At 37.2% G+C, this 15,874-nt stretch overlaps 1 protein-coding gene across 3 annotated transcripts in view; it reads right to left on the bottom strand.

The window, feature by feature from the left end:
• Positions 1-255: 255 nt before the first annotated feature.
• Positions 256-15,874, bottom strand: part of UBN2 (ubinuclein 2) — a 79,900-nt gene continuing 64,281 nt past the window's right edge. For all 3 annotated transcript variants that reach the window (XM_061414854.1, XM_061414855.1, XM_061414856.1), the window contains 3 exons: positions 12,740-12,971; positions 12,211-12,300; positions 256-10,422 (listed from right to left, as the gene is read on the bottom strand). In XM_061414854.1, the coding sequence (XP_061270838.1) occupies positions 10,373-10,422; positions 12,211-12,300; positions 12,740-12,971 (372 nt within the window). In that variant the 3' untranslated portion in view covers positions 256-10,372. The remainder of the gene's footprint in view (positions 10,423-12,210; positions 12,301-12,739; positions 12,972-15,874) is intronic.

Here is a 15,874-nt window from a genome sequence, read left to right as displayed (position 1 = left end):
TTTTCTCCCCTGCTCTGAACTCAAGTGGCAGGTGGCCATGGACCACACCTTTGTGACACATTTTGAACTGTAACTTGTCATATGATTGCAGACTCTTTGTAAATACATGGAGGGTAGGTAGGTAAATACATGCCTCTGATTTCTGTATCCCATAACACCCAGCACAGTGTGTTACAAGCAAGAGATACTCCAGCACCACTGAAAGAATGAGATATTAAAATTCAAGTTAACTCAATGATACAACAGACACAAGAATAATATGTACATTCCTCTTTATTTAATACAACAACACGTAACACATACAAAAAGAAAAAACACTCATGTAAAAGGCCCTGTCGCAAAGGATAGACAGGAAACATCTACACAATCAAATAAGGCTCCTGCTTTAAAACAGGGGTTTGCTTAGCTACACTTGGAATATGAGCAAGGCTGTTGCGAAAAAAAGAAAAAAAAAATCCCTGCACTGAAGGAGTATATATATATCAATGGGGTCAATTTACTAAATTCACAGATCCACATCTAGGAATGTTTAAATCCTCTCACATATCCAAAAGTCATCAGGGTTTTATGAAATGTGATTTTTTTGGGGGGTTAAAAAATTTTACCTGTCCTCCTCTGTCTTTAGAAAATAGTGACAAGAGCTCTCTAAAAACTAGAGACCAGCAAACCACCCAAAGTTTGGAAAACTTTACCATTAAAGTCCAAAAAGTGTGTAGAACTGAGAATTCAAAGGCAAGATGGCAGTGGGAAGAAGAATTTAACTTAGTCATTTCCTGATCAGTCACTAGGAAACACAATGGAAACATCTAGGCTTAGTGCAGGGTTCGGTAGCAGCAGTTTTGTCCATATTCCTGCTCTCATTAGAGCCGGAAATTAAACAAGCACCAGTTCATCTCAAAAGAGCCTTATACAAACATACACACATACATACCCACACCCATTCACATCTCATCACCACCCCCTTTTATTTAAATTTATTATTATTATTTTTTTACTAAAATAATACAAAAAAGGGAGACAGGTATATTTACAAAAATCCATGGCTGGTACAGTACATAATTTTTAAGACACACTAAATGCTACAATCTTTCAGGTCCTGAGATTATTACAAATATCAACTCAAAGCTGTGTTCAGGTCCAGTTTTAAAGGAGGAAAAAAAAATTCCCAAAATATTAAGTCACACATTTATTTAAATTTAAAATACAGCATATCCCTTCAAGTTAGCAAAAACACACCTCCCTAAAAACAACTGCAATATGGTAGTCAGGGCCTTTCACCCAGAGGAGCAGCAATTATTTAGGCTCCTTCCTTCAAGATGCATTATAAAACCTGTTGGCATCTATATAAAGTGGGGAGGTGGCTCAAGAAAGAAGATGCTGTGTAACCAGAGGGACATTCCTCTATACAGTGAGCATTCACTGTATAAATAAGTCCCGTTTTTCCTTCTGTTACCAAACAAAAGTCTTTCCTTTATCAAAATTCATACTGCAAGAGTTGGAAATATGTGCTTACCCAGACTAAAAATCAGAATCCTTATTTCCAATCAGTTATAGCAAATCGGTCTGCAGTCCCACGATAATTTTTACAACTGCAAATAAATTTTCTTGCTTGTAATAAACGAGAAAACACTCATCATTTGGTTACCTTGGGAGACTTTGATTAACTTATTGTTTGGGGCACAAAATTTTCACCAGCCAGAGATTTCCTTTCCTTTCCTTTTCAGCTTGCCAGTGTTTAGCAAGCAACAGATAAGGAAGGGCAAGCTCTAAGATTTACATACTCTTAAAAACAATTAGATATTTTTGATACATTCTGTAATATAATTTTTCAAAGACAGCCAACAATAGAGCAGTACAAAGCTTGAATCCCTTCTCTGGAGGCTGGCCAAAAAAATTGTGTGTATGTTGGAAACCTACCTCTACTGGTGCAAGGGCCCCTTGCTTATCTACAAGTCTCAGAAGGTCTATGTAATTAATTATGTAAGCATAGCCAGGATTTTAAAAGTTGGCCAAACTTGGTCAACTTTCCGACCACCTATATAAAACAGTAATAACTCTGTCAACTGAGAATAATTTCTCTTTTAATGCCTCTGGCCAAAATTGGGGGTAATTCTTGGTAATTTCACAGGTACAAGAAAGAAAACCCAATATGCTGGCACAGGGCACACTACTCCTGCAAACAGATGAGAGAAGCGAAAAAGGAGGGAAGTTTATAGCCAGAAGGCCATGAAATGTAATATAGCAGGCTGTCACATAGAAGAATATGCCACTTGGCTAGTCTTGGTTACTGCCAACTCCTAAATGTGCTTGGAGGGTAGATGGAACTGTTAAATTAAACAACAGTACCTCCACGTTATCTAAGGTAATAGTCACCTTGCTTGTGTTTCAATTAAGTTTCTGTTAGTGCTTTGTTACAAAATATTTTAAAACTAGACAAGATAAAATAGGATTATATTATTACTGGCAAAACAGTAACAAATAATATATCAAGAGTTTTCTGAGGAACCTAAAATTGGTACTAAGGATTCATATGGCCTGACGCAGAACTTTGTAAAGTAGGTTTATTCCAGAGGAATTAATGAAAAGAAGCAAGGCAGACTATTATGTGAAATAGAAGCCCAACAAATAATAAAAACAAATAAGAGTTCTCTTTTGAATAACCTTGAAAAGTATCAAGAAGAGGCCATGCAATGTAGCTACTACTATATTATATAGTAGAGAAATCTATTTTTAACACAAAGGAGAAGAGAAAAAAAAATTCAGGTCACCAGTGATGATTCTAAGTCCTGGACATATAGACCCCCTTAATTATACTACTGAGATTTATTTATTTATTTATTAAGTATTCTTGACCTGTTTGGGTAACAGTTCGGAAAAGTGTCCAAAATTTAAGTACTAACCTGCTCTAAAATGGACATATGAAAGAAAGTCTGAAAAGCATAAGTATTACATATTACAGTATGAGGAAATTAAATAAAGATCGCAAATAGCTACTTTCAAGCAAATGGTACTTTGGGAATATCTGAGAAAAATATCAAGTTTTTCAAAGGCAGCCTGATTAAAATCCTACCAGTCCCTGTCTGAGTGTGCTGGGATGTAAACAGTCTCCTACAACATGCCTGTAGTCTTTACTTTCAAATTCAGTGGGGACCCAGCGTAGATGACCAATGTGAATGAGAAAAGGAGGTGAAAGTTTAACCTTTCCTCCCCAGACTCTTAGCAACTTTTATTCTAGTGTAGCCACTGGTTGATGAAATGGTTGAGAGCTCAGACTAGAGAAAAGAAGAATGAAAACTAAAGAAAGTGAAGAAAGAATGAGAATCTGACATTAATATTTAATGCCACTTTATAATGATAGTCTGACCATCTGTTTATTAGCTCCACAAACCTGAACACTGTGCCAGAGAATCTAAAACTTTCTCAGAATTGAACACTGGGATGGTTTTATCTTAACAACCCGAAGACATTCCATGATTCTAACTACAGTGTGCACCAGAATCTGTACTTAGTTTTTGAATATAAAGTTCACATTTTAGGACAGATGGACACACAAAATATCTCTATTTTTATGTTTCCATTAATTTTCCCGAGAGGAACAAACACACATTCAACAAAACCCTTATGCCTTATTTCTTTGGGTAGAAGTCTTAATTAACATCTGTTATTTAAAGAATGAAAAAAAGAGGAAGAATGTGGAAAACATGTATATTTATCTGCATAGTTGATATTTAGAGGCTACTAACTAAGGCTTTATCTGGAAAACACAACAAAAAACCAAAAAGTGACTTTTAAGGAAAAACATCCTATCACTAGAGAGGACCTCAGCCAGTTCTGGGAATTAACTCAGAGGCTTTGTCTTCTTGGGCCTGGGGCCTTCTCCCGACTCACTCAACACTGGATCATTTGTTCCTAATCACCTGACATTCTCTTTCCTGACCCTGAATATGTGCTACAAAATCTACACACATCTCCTCACAAATGGTGCTCAGCATCTAGCTCTAACAGAGAAGCAGCATCCAATGTTTCCTGTTGTTATTGTTTTAAATGATAAAAGGAAAATTCTATGTATTACTGCTTCATATACCCGATGGAGGGAGGGTAGGATAAGATGACCTTCCTCTCGTCCCTGGAGCCGGGCAAAATATATTTCTTTGTACCCCGACCCTTCCCATGGCTGCCCCAGCTAGGAAGAGAAACCTGCCTCCTCTCTCCCATTTTTCTACAACCTGAGCAGTTGATGGCTCCAACTCTTTCACGTTAAAGAAGCATAAATTACAAAGGTAGACTGGCTAAAGTACACCTAGCAGACTGTGTAGTGCTTGCCCCTTCAGTGCAAAGCTGGATAAACCTATGGTTACAGGAATAGTACACAATCTCTACAAGGAGACCCCCATTCATTCTTAGAAAGTTAAAACCTTAGCTATATTCATCACTGAACAAGTAATATAAGGAAATTAGGCTGAGAACATGGCAAAGTGAGGCAGATAAAACATTTGGGATCATTAATCAACTCTAGTAACCAATCATTCACACTTTAGCTAGCTTCAGCTCCACAATCTTGGCAAAAATCACACATGTAATAATACCATAAACAGCTTAACAAAAACAAAAAAACTACTTATAATTAGGAAACTTAGTGTTATTTACCCCCTCCCCTCTTATTAACCTGAAACTAAGCATTTTATCCAACCACAAATATAATATGTTTAAATAACACATATGTATCTAAATTAGAATTCCAGTGATTTTTTTTTAAACCTAAAAATCATATGGTGCTTTTTATACCCATCATAGGGAAACATTTTTTTAGCCTCTGCAGGAAGATGATAATACTTTTTTAAATTATATAGGACATTTTAGAAAAACTCAAAATATTTTTGAAAAAGTCTCTGATATCCCTGGGAGGTAGGTGAATATTATTATACCCAATTTTCTAATGGGTAATCTGAGGCACAAAGGTTAAACAATATTCCCCCTAAACACAATAATTCAAGAGTAACATGACTGAACTGAGGCCACCTGATAACAGTCTTGCTATCAAGTAACACTGCCAGGAGCCTCTGCTTTCTCCTTTTTGGCCACCAGTCTCCTCAGTTAAAATGTATTTAAAAGGGGGCATTTATTAGATATATTTATACTGGGTTTTGAGGATTGGTTCAACTTAGTCTCCCTTCACATGTCACATCTGTTTTCAACAAGAAACAGATGAACACTAATTACTGATATTATGTTATTTTGCTCAAGGGAGAAACATAAATAACCATGAAATCATATTAAGCCAAATGTAATTATTTGGCAAATGAGAAAACTGAAGCTCTCTCAAGAATGCCATGGGTTATATGAGTGTTTCCCTCCATATCTGAAGTCCTTCTGCTTCTAAGTTTATTACCCTTTTAACAGATATGCAGCTATATGAATTCTTCAAAACCCACTTTCCAGAAGAGTATATGGTGCATTTTTAATATGGACAAAGTTGCTAACTTGCTTCGAAACTCAGAAACAATACCATGGTTCTAACTCTAGCTCTCCCGTGTCTTTAGTCTTGTCTGACATCATGTACCTTATCAACTTGACCTGGAAAGACTCTTGTTATTCCAATGCTTTCTCTAGTATTACACATGCCAAGTCTGAAGGGCAGAGACCAGTGGATTACATCCAGGAGCAGCCAATGAATTTATTTTAGTTATAGTAACGGACTTGTTTTATATGTAGTTGTTGTTCCTATTAACTTCTACAAACAGATATTCAAAGGGCGAACACAGTATCTTGTGAGAAGACAATTTCCCAATCTACCCATTCAAATCAACTAAAGGCAATGGAATAAACAAGGCAAAAATTTTGCAAACATTAAAAGGGGAGTGCTTGGAAAGGATGCAATGGTACAGCAGCTACCAGTTATATATATATATATATATTACATATGTATACAAATATACACACATATATATGTATGCATGTATGTGTGTATCTGACACATATATCCATATACATATAAAGAAAAAGAAGAATATTACAGCATGACATGATCTTGGCAACTCTGAGATTATTCCTCCTGAATCCCCTGACGTTATTAGCCTTCACTTTAGGGTATCTGAGAATAGTTTCCAAAGAGGGGAAAAAAGAAAGCAAAAAAGGCACTTAACAAAGACAAAGGCCTGAATTGAATATGCTTTAGAGGAGTAGTATAAGCCATTTTACCAGAGCTAAGAAATGATTTACAGAGTTAAACCTTTCCTCTTAAATTTTATAAAATAAAACTGTCTAACATGTTTCTAATCATTTACCTACTACTGCATTTGTCTTCTGCATCATTATTAGAAAAACAAAAGCCCCCTAAAAGCAAAAACCAAAACAACAAACAAACAAAAACAACCATACATACACAACAGCAAGTAAAAGTGCCCTTCTGAGAACGTAAAGTCAGCAGAAACTGCAGCGCTGCAGCACGGGGGCAAGGTCTCAAGTTTGGCCCAACTGCAGATTTCTCTCACTCTTCTAATTTAAAACAGGACAAAATGAACATCGACCAACAAAAAGAGCAAACAAAAATCCAAAACCTCAATGATGAAAAGAATACAAGGACCAGTGTGCTTTTATGGTACACCCTTAAAGTATCCTAGTTCTACACATGGGTCAAATTATATGACAAAGCCTCCCAGAAATAAAGAACTGTAAATTGAAGTTGAACATTACAGGCAAAGTTCATTTTACAAATGTAGCAGCAAATCTGATAGATTAATTGGAGTGCTAAGAGATGATCCCAAGGGACACAGTATTCGCGTAATCAATGGTAGTTTGAATAACAGTAGAATTCCATTTCAGAAAATGTCTTGAACCAAGTAGAGGTGGAAAGGGGGTGTGGTAGAGGGCAACGATAGGAGAAAGATTAGAGGTGTCTGCCCTTTCCAAACCTGGGTAGTAAACAATTTAAATCTGCTTTGGGGGTCGGGGGGAAATCCTGGGTTAAATATCTTTTCGTAGAAGTTGTTTTCATACAGGTGTCAAACCCACAGCATTCAAACAGGTGTGTGCCCGGTTCTTCCGTCTAGCTGGGTGATATGATAAACCCTATTCAGCTTCTATGATGTTAAAAAAAAAAAAGAAAGAAAGAAATTTGGGCTAACAACATCCATCAAAGGGGTGGCAGGCATGAAGGAATGTGCTGACACAATGCTCTGAGTCCCTCAAAATCAAGATTTGGGGACCTCAGATGAACTTCACTTCTTCCACCAATACTTAATCTCTTCAGTTGGTTTTAAAATCATGATTTCTTTTACCCTCTGATCTCAGAAGCAGATGAGAAAGAATTATAACCAACTGGTAATGAAATTATTGCTTACATCGATTGTGGAGGCTCTGAATGAGCTTGACACTTTGCTCTCAGTCTCCAGCCGAGGCTCAGCACTGCTATCTCTGGAGACAGCTCTGCTGATCATTCATTATTGCTTGTGAATACTGAGGATTAACTTGTATGTACAGTAACAGCTTATACGTCAGCGAAGGCAATTTAAAATACAAGACCGTTGAAAATAGCTTCCTTTTCCTGAATCAAGAATCCCATGGCATGGGATGTAACTGTGCTGATTACTTTTACACTGGGATGCTGCTAATGCTCTTCAGAAAAGACACATTGCTCTATAGCCTTTCCAATTACTCCCCACTTTAAAAAATAACATAATTTGATTTTCAAGTGCAAAAATAGAATATGAGTTGCAAGCCTCTGTGCTAAAAAATAACTGATTTGTATGTATGTTTTTAGTAAGAAAAGCTGTAAAAATAGGTGACCGTACAGTATGGACACCATTTTCAATGTTATGATCTAGGAAAGAAACAGGTATTTACATGCAGTAACTCTCTGATCATACTTTTTAAGAAATATAAGGATGTTTATTTGATTTGTACAACATAAACGGGCAGTCTGATTGAAATGGATGAAGGTAATGAAAATGTGATGGGGGTGAGGCAGCAGTTCTCACAGAATCAGGATTGAAGAGAACAGAATAAAATCTCCACAGAGGAGGCCTCAGAGCCCAGAGCCCTCAGGTGTTTCGATATGGGGGAGGAACTGATAATCCCACTCTTCTCGAATGAAGACAGAATCATGGGGGGTCTTCATATGGTGTGACTGAGTTGATGGGTTTAACAAAGTTGTCATTCCTCAACTTAAACTACCACTGAACTCATCTATCGATAAATATATGTGTACAAAAATACACACACAGATGAATACACGCACCACTCTCCACCAGAAGAGAGATGAATCTGCATTGTGTTCTCTCCTTGTTCAGGGAAGTAAAATGAAGGTGGCTTCTCAAAGGAAAATTCCTAAAGATTAGCAGACTTTTTTCCCCCTCTAAATTAGATAAAAGCAAGAGGTATGCTACATTGGAAGAACTCAAGAACTGGATAAGCTTCCCTAGTTAAAAAAACCGAACAAACTTTAATCAAACATTCTCCATTCAAGTCAAACCTATCTGCAACATCCCAGTATCCTTCCAAAGTATCTACTAGGGTTGACAGGACATTCTTATTTGCTTTACTGATTAACTAAATTCTTAGAGGCAAGTAATTATATCAATGATTCCTTTGAAATAACCCTTTCCCCTTATTGTAACAAGTTCTTGGAACTAAAGTTTTCAGTTATTAACTTTTTTTTCCACTGTAAAGTAAGCCAATATGACTCTGAAGTCAAAATATGGGCTTACAGATCTAAAGCATTGTGTTAATTTATTCAGTCCTAAAGCCTATTTGCAACTTTTGCTTATGAAAGTAAAAAAGGGCCCGATTAATACCCTTATCTGGATAAATATTAATGGTACTGGGGGACTTGTAATGAAAACATATGTAAGAAATCTTGCTACTACCAATCTGGTGCAGTTTTTTTAGGTGTCTGGCATTATTAATGGACCAAGCTTACACCATTCTTGTGAACAGTTTGAAAACATTCGGAAGCCTAAACAGGAAGAAAAAGACTAGAACAATGATGAGGTGAAAAAAGTCAACAAAATGTATCTAAACACTATAAATCTCTCCCTTAACATCCTTTGTTGAACATGCAATTTGCATGAGGAAGCTCTAGTAACGGAGTTTTATTATCTGCAGGTTTACTCATATATCAATACTCTAAGTATTAGTAAAACTTTAAAATCTCAAATGCTCCAAATCAGTTTCACTACAATGGATATAGGGAGTAAAAATACACTATGATTGTTATAAAAATAATCCCCTGTACACAATGATCCTAATTTAATTCCTCCCTTTAAAATACCATCTTCAAAATTCCCCCCAAATACATATATGCCATTTGAATGACCAATGAAGAAGCACTGCAATACACACTTATACCTGTTTATATCAATAGTTAATAATCACCTGAAATACCACTAGCTAAAAGAACAGAAGGAGAGGTTGTGAACTAAAGTGATGTTGGGGGAAACTGACAGTTCATACTGGCAGGCCTGCAAAGGCTAAGTGGACCAAAGCTGCAGTCCTACAACAAAGATCCCCATTTCTCAAGAGGAAAATGTGAACACAAGTCACATTTTAACATCAAGAATGGAAATAAGAATTAACCAGTCAACACCAGATGCACAAATCACCTGAAGAAGAGAGTTAAGTACCTGCTTCTGAATGGAAGATGTAATTGACCCTTTTACAAAAAGGGGACATCTAAGTTTCATCTGTTATGAGCAACAGGCTCAATTTTTTGACTTAAAAAAATGTAATATATATCACTGTGCTAAAATAACTTTCCTGAAACATCTTTAGTCCACTGATTTACACAGGAGTTGCTACACACTGGAGAAGATTCAAGTTTGTTCAGGATTTTTGAGGGTACATGATTTATACTCAGCTATTGTCTGCATCAGACATAGGGCCATTAAATATTTTTTGTGGCAAATTAGCTGCATAGTCCACTCAGACATGACCATTACTCCTGACAAACTGGCCTAATTTGGGGTATACTGCCTTTTATTATGCAACTATGTCTACAAGTGTTCAGATCCAACCCCCAGGATGGATGGAGTTTACCCAAATCCTCAATTTCCTTCTTCCTGCCCAGGGAAAAATCAAATTTGTATTTCTGTGGGTTTGACAACTGAGTCTCTTTCAAGTCAGTTAATATGGTAACTTTGTCTTTCTTTAGAAGAGACTAAAGGTCACACTTAACTTTGCACAAAAGTATTTCTTCCTCCTGCACCTGGCTTTACTCAAGTAATGTTTTCTTTTCTTTTTCCTCCTCACCACAGTGCTTGGGACGAGAGAATGTAAACATCGACAGAACAGCAGCCCTATGACCACACGAGTACTTTCCCATCAGGTAGGTTCCAACAGCCAGCCAAGTGTGTCATCTCCTTCGCTTGCTGGGAAGTCACTGAGATTTCCGTGGTAATTTAGTGTCCCCTTTACTTTGGCCTCCATCTGAGAAAAGAGGTGTTTAATCAGTATGGGTCGGCATGTCATAAAAAATAAAAGCATATGAAGCAAAACATACAATTAACTTCTAATTTTCACGTGGATGACGACATTGCTAGAAAGATAACCTTTAGTACCTTACATGTTACAACACAGAGAAGTTGACATATAAAGAAGAATGATTCTCTTATCTCAAAATGACTATGGTTTAACTGGTTTCCAGTGTCCTACAAATACTATTTCAACAAGTATTTGTTATCTACCTTATAGTCAACTGTGTCAAATGCTGCGAGGATTATAAAGAAACGCAAAAACACAATCAGTCCCCCTCCTTCAAGGAACTTATCACATTTTTTGATTCCCTTAGAAAACAAGGTCAACTTCAAGGTCGATTTCATTTTCATGCAGGTGAAAATTTCTTGCCATGACATAGTAATTAATAACTCTCAATTATTTATGTAAATGATTGGACCACACTGGGAGTGAAAACTCCAGCTGCATCTTTTAGTCCTAACCTGGCAAACATTGTAAAAGGTAGGAAAGTCTGCTATGGGAAGAATGATTTTTCTAGTTTTACATATGGCTATGTAACTTATATTGGGAAAATGCTAATCACTCTACTTAAACTGGACAAGAGTAGGACTGGGTGACCTCGAGGGCCCAAAAAAAATGTAGAAAATCTCTTATCATTTGTTGCCTTATCAAGGAAAATTAAGCTCCACCAGGCCTGAGTATTCTTGCCTGGAGAATCCCATGAACAGAGGAGTCTGGCAGGCTATAGTCCATGGGGTCACAAAGAGTCGGACACGACCGAGTGACTCACACTTTGTTCCCACGCTGGCACAACTATGGTCCTGTGTTCATTCTCTCAAGGAGTTAGTCTGGGGCAGCTCAACACTCGGGTGTCTTAGAGCATTTACTACAACCTACTGCCTCATGATTGCTCTGAAGCTCCCATTTCCACTTTGTGGTCAGCTGTAAACTTGCTCAACAACCATTTTAAATGCAGTGGCCAAAAAGAACAGTGAGGCCCTAGTCAGCTTTCAAAGTTAAGAGAGCAGCTGAGCTGCTCAAAGATGCTGAAAATGGCCCTCAAAATAGTTTCAGCATTTTACTGGGGTCAGCTGCTGATGAGAGCGAGAATCTGGAGGCCAGGGTTGGGTGCAGTGTCCACTGTTCAACTCCAGATCTCAGAGAATCTAGATGGGCTGCAAGTATATAACACAGAGAGTCTGAAATCACATTGGTTTAATCAGGGCTAAGACGCAGAGAAGAGTGATAGTTAAGGATACAGGCCATGGAGTCAGACTTCCTGGATTTGTATCTCAGATTAAACACTTATTATCCCATCAACTTGGGCAAGTTGCTTACCTCTGATTCCATTTCCTGATCTGTAAAATGGGAACTGTGATCTCATTCACAGGTTTATTTTAAGGATTAAATTAACTAATATGTGTGTCACAAGACTATCTGGCACTTTGGAAAATTTCTATAAAGGTCAAGTGTGATTAACTACTGGACATGATTTTTGTATACTGTCTTATGAATCCTATTCTTTGTCCTCATTCCCATATAACAAACACCTTCAAAAAGGCTCTCTGCACATGTAACAAAAGATCTCCTTTACCTGTTTCCTTTCTCTGAAAAGGCGTTTGTTGCCGATGAGGATTTGCTCATATGAAAATTACTTTTTCCAATCTTTGTCATTCTCTCACATTGTTTTCAGGAAAGATTTAATATATTGGTAAATCTGTATAAATATTAGATAGAGGAAGAAACGGGGGGCTCTCTTACCATTAAATGTTTGCTGTACATGTGTAGGCAGAGGTGCGTGGGAAAGCGCTGCTGCGTGCTGAGCTCCTGGCTGTAAACCCTTTAGTAAATCTGGGGGAAGAACACACTTGTCAGTGATCTTCTTCAAACTAAGACCTGAGCACTCTTAGATACAAAAATAAAAATAATTTATCCAATGCAAGCACAGGCCTCGACTTCAAAGGTTTTTTTAAACTAGAGCACATACATTATGTGTATAAATATAAATGTGCATGCAAATAACCCAGGAAATCTGACTTTCTCTTACTATAAATTTCATTAAGATAGAAATGTGGAATAGCCAGTTCACTTTAGAAACTATAAAAAAATTTCAGAGTCCAGTAATTCCACTTATTTTATATATACACAAGAAATAAACTGGATTTCTTTTAAAAAGAAATTCTATAATCTCCACTAACTCCAACTAGACTGCTCTCAATTAGTATAAATTTGTAAGGTTTCCTGTTCTCTCAAGACTAGGCAGCCATGTAAGAAAAAGAGCCCTACTTACTCTGAGTTAGGCTATGGTGGAAAGCGGCTGAGGTAGATCCCGAGGTGGTTGTCACTCCAGCTGTGTCCGTTCCAAAGCCAAGTAGCTCCAAGGGAAACTGGAAGGGCATGGTCACTGGAACAAGGCCACCCAGCATCCCAAAAGGAGTCACATTTTGATTTGTTACAGACAAAGGTGATGTCATGAGAGTCAGAGGTGAGGCATTAGCCAATAATGATGCTCCTGCTGTGGACTGCAGAAACCAGGGGTCAAAATACATAAGAAATCAAGTCTTTAACCTGAATTGATTTATTTTACTTAATATCCTCATGAATGTGAGACTGTGTCTTACGTCTACTCTAACACAAACTCTGGGAGACAGAAATGAAGGCTGAAGTGTAAATTACATTTCAAAGAGTGACCAATACTGGCTTTGGAAATACTTCTACGTTTCAGCACCAGTTAAGCTTCCTTAACTGTTATTGCAATGTCTGTATTAACACCCATTCCTCTCTTAATTTCTAAACTTGGATTTCCACTTTTGCTCTTATCTCTACATCTGACACAGGGAATTAATTCCATATAATTTCAATTCGGTCTCTGATCTGTAATTTAACTGTCTTTCTGGGCACAATCTCTGCAGCTTCTGTTCTAGACTATTACTCTCTCAGATCCCTCAACTCAGTACCCTGTACGTTCATCGTTAATGGCCATCCGTGTTTTCCTCTTCAAAAGCTTTATCTGCCTCTTCCTCAAAAGCTAACCACCTGACCTATGCCATGAATACCACCCCTGCAGAACTTTCTGTCACAGATGTCAACCAAGCACTGCACCTTCTCTGCATTTCCTCTGCTTTTGCATATACAGAGACTGCTGACATATCTTAAAACCAACTGTCTTACAACCAACCATTACTCTTCCCTAACCCCTAGCAACAACCTGACTTATGTATCTTTCTTTTATTATCAAACTTATTGAATGGCAACCTTCATTTTCCACACTATCTCATCTCTTCTTAACCCCTGAAAGCTGATTTTCAATTCCACTACATTTCTGAACTCAGACTCCTAAGGCAAAAGGTAAATTACAGAGTGTTTTGACACACCCCAACTTGGGCTTTGATGCCATCATTATGAAGAAAAACACTTCAAAACATGCCAGCACTGATAAGCTTTCATTGAGAAATTACTGAAATATACTTTATAAAGCTAATTTAGTTCTTTGAACAATTTCCTATACAGCAAGTAAACATTTTTTTCCATTCTGACTTTTTTTGTGTACTTAATAAAGATTATAACCAAAATTTCTCAGTATCAGATATTACCTACTACATCTGCAATTGTGAGCTTTTTTTTATAGCCTTATTTTATCAACTCCAAATTTCTGTGGTAAAAAATTTTCACAGTTCTAAGTTTGGTCAAGAAAACTGAATTCTCTGAATATTTGTTAATCAATAATAAGCATTAGCAATTGTTACTTTTATTTTGTATACTGATGATTTCTACCAGTAAATATTATTAATAAAGGGCTGGTCATTTTATTTCTCAGTTAATCTATAGGGAAAATGTAGGTGATTTTCCCATGCAAAAATGCCACATCATCTCACATATTTATACACTCAATGGTCCACACCACTGCTGAACGAAAAAATGAAGAACATTCTTAAAAAGCTTTCTATTGTTTTTTCACTAGTTCTCCAATTGCCTTCCCTTACCTCCTTTATTTATGTGTCAAATTTGTACCTATAGTTCTGACCTCTCACCTCAGTTGCAATCCTGTTTAGCTAATGGTTTAGTGAAGAATTCCACTTGGATATCTAACCTCACCAAATTGGTATGCCCAGAATTGAACTCATCATCTGTTACAATCATTTCCCTCCCATATATGTTAACTGCTAAGATCAGTAGTTTCAATTCTTTCCCACCACTCAAGGCTTGAAACCTTAGTTTTTTAAGCAACACAAAATGAAAGACAAGATGATCTCATATTCAACATATCCTTTTTTTTTTTAATCACAACTTTCTCCCACATTTAAGTGCAAATCTTTACAAATTTACACTTGGACTTAACTGTTTTTCTTACTTGCCGGTTGTTCCCCTCTACTGTGCCAACCATGATATTAAAAATGGGTGATTTGGGAACAAATTACTGACTTAGAAACAACAGTGGTTTGAAGCAAAAAAAAAAGGATCAGTATCAAGAGTTAACAAGGGTTTTCTCTTCTTTTTTCATCAACATTCTACTACTGTCTCAGGATAATATGGGGAACACACTCTAAAACCATGTTCCCCAAGCAGAGCCCTCCTGGTGAGGAACATTAAATACTGCTAATAAGGAGAACTCTTATGCTTTTCTGGAGCAGGTTCACTGAAGCATTAAAGCTGACAGAAAATGTAAATTAGGGCAACTTCCAAAATTAAGTTATGTGTATTAGCAAAAGAAAAAAATGGCACCAGGTCCTAACTGTCTGACATTTTATACTTATAAAAACCTTCCATATCCACTTTTGTTTACAAAACTAAAATCAAACACCAGATTATCTAAATGTTACATCGCAGTTATAATTTTCTCTCACAGAAGATGGAGACCTTTTAAAAGCGGGGTATCCCATTGTTGGTATTATTCAGAAACATTACAGGAGAAGCTATCAACATGAAGCAGGCAAACAGTTCAGGATAATGCCCCATAATCAGAAATATTTTCCATGACCTCCACATTTCATTCCCAGGGGAAAATATAAAGGAACACCTTGCTCTTCGTGGTGGGCATTAGACTTCTTTTTAAGGACATGTTTCATTTTGGTGAGTACATCTGCCCCCCACATTCTCTATAACACCCAGGGTGGTTTTTTGAAATGTGTATCAGACCATACCACTCCCCTCCAACGGCTTCCCACTGAACACGAAGTAAAAGCCCAAGTCCTTATTGTAGCCCCCAAGGTCCTCAGTCACATGGTCTGGAGTTGTTTTTTGACCTGTCACCCCCCCATCTTTCCCAACTGTCCAGCCCTGTCAGGCTCTTTCCTATCTCAGTGTCTTCACATCTACCTTCCCTTTCTTGCCTGGGCTGTTTGCTCTTCTCTCCAAAAGGCTTGGTCCTAGTCATTCAATTATCAGCTCAAACGTTGCCTCTTCCAAGAGACTTTCTCCATCTCCC

Source organism: Bos javanicus, chromosome 4, assembly GCF_032452875.1.
Source record: "Bos javanicus breed banteng chromosome 4, ARS-OSU_banteng_1.0, whole genome shotgun sequence".
NCBI classification, from domain to species: Eukaryota; Metazoa; Chordata; class Mammalia; order Artiodactyla; family Bovidae; genus Bos; species Bos javanicus.
The sequence above is the reverse complement of the archived record's forward strand: the minus strand, read 5'-3'. Positions and strand labels throughout refer to the sequence as shown.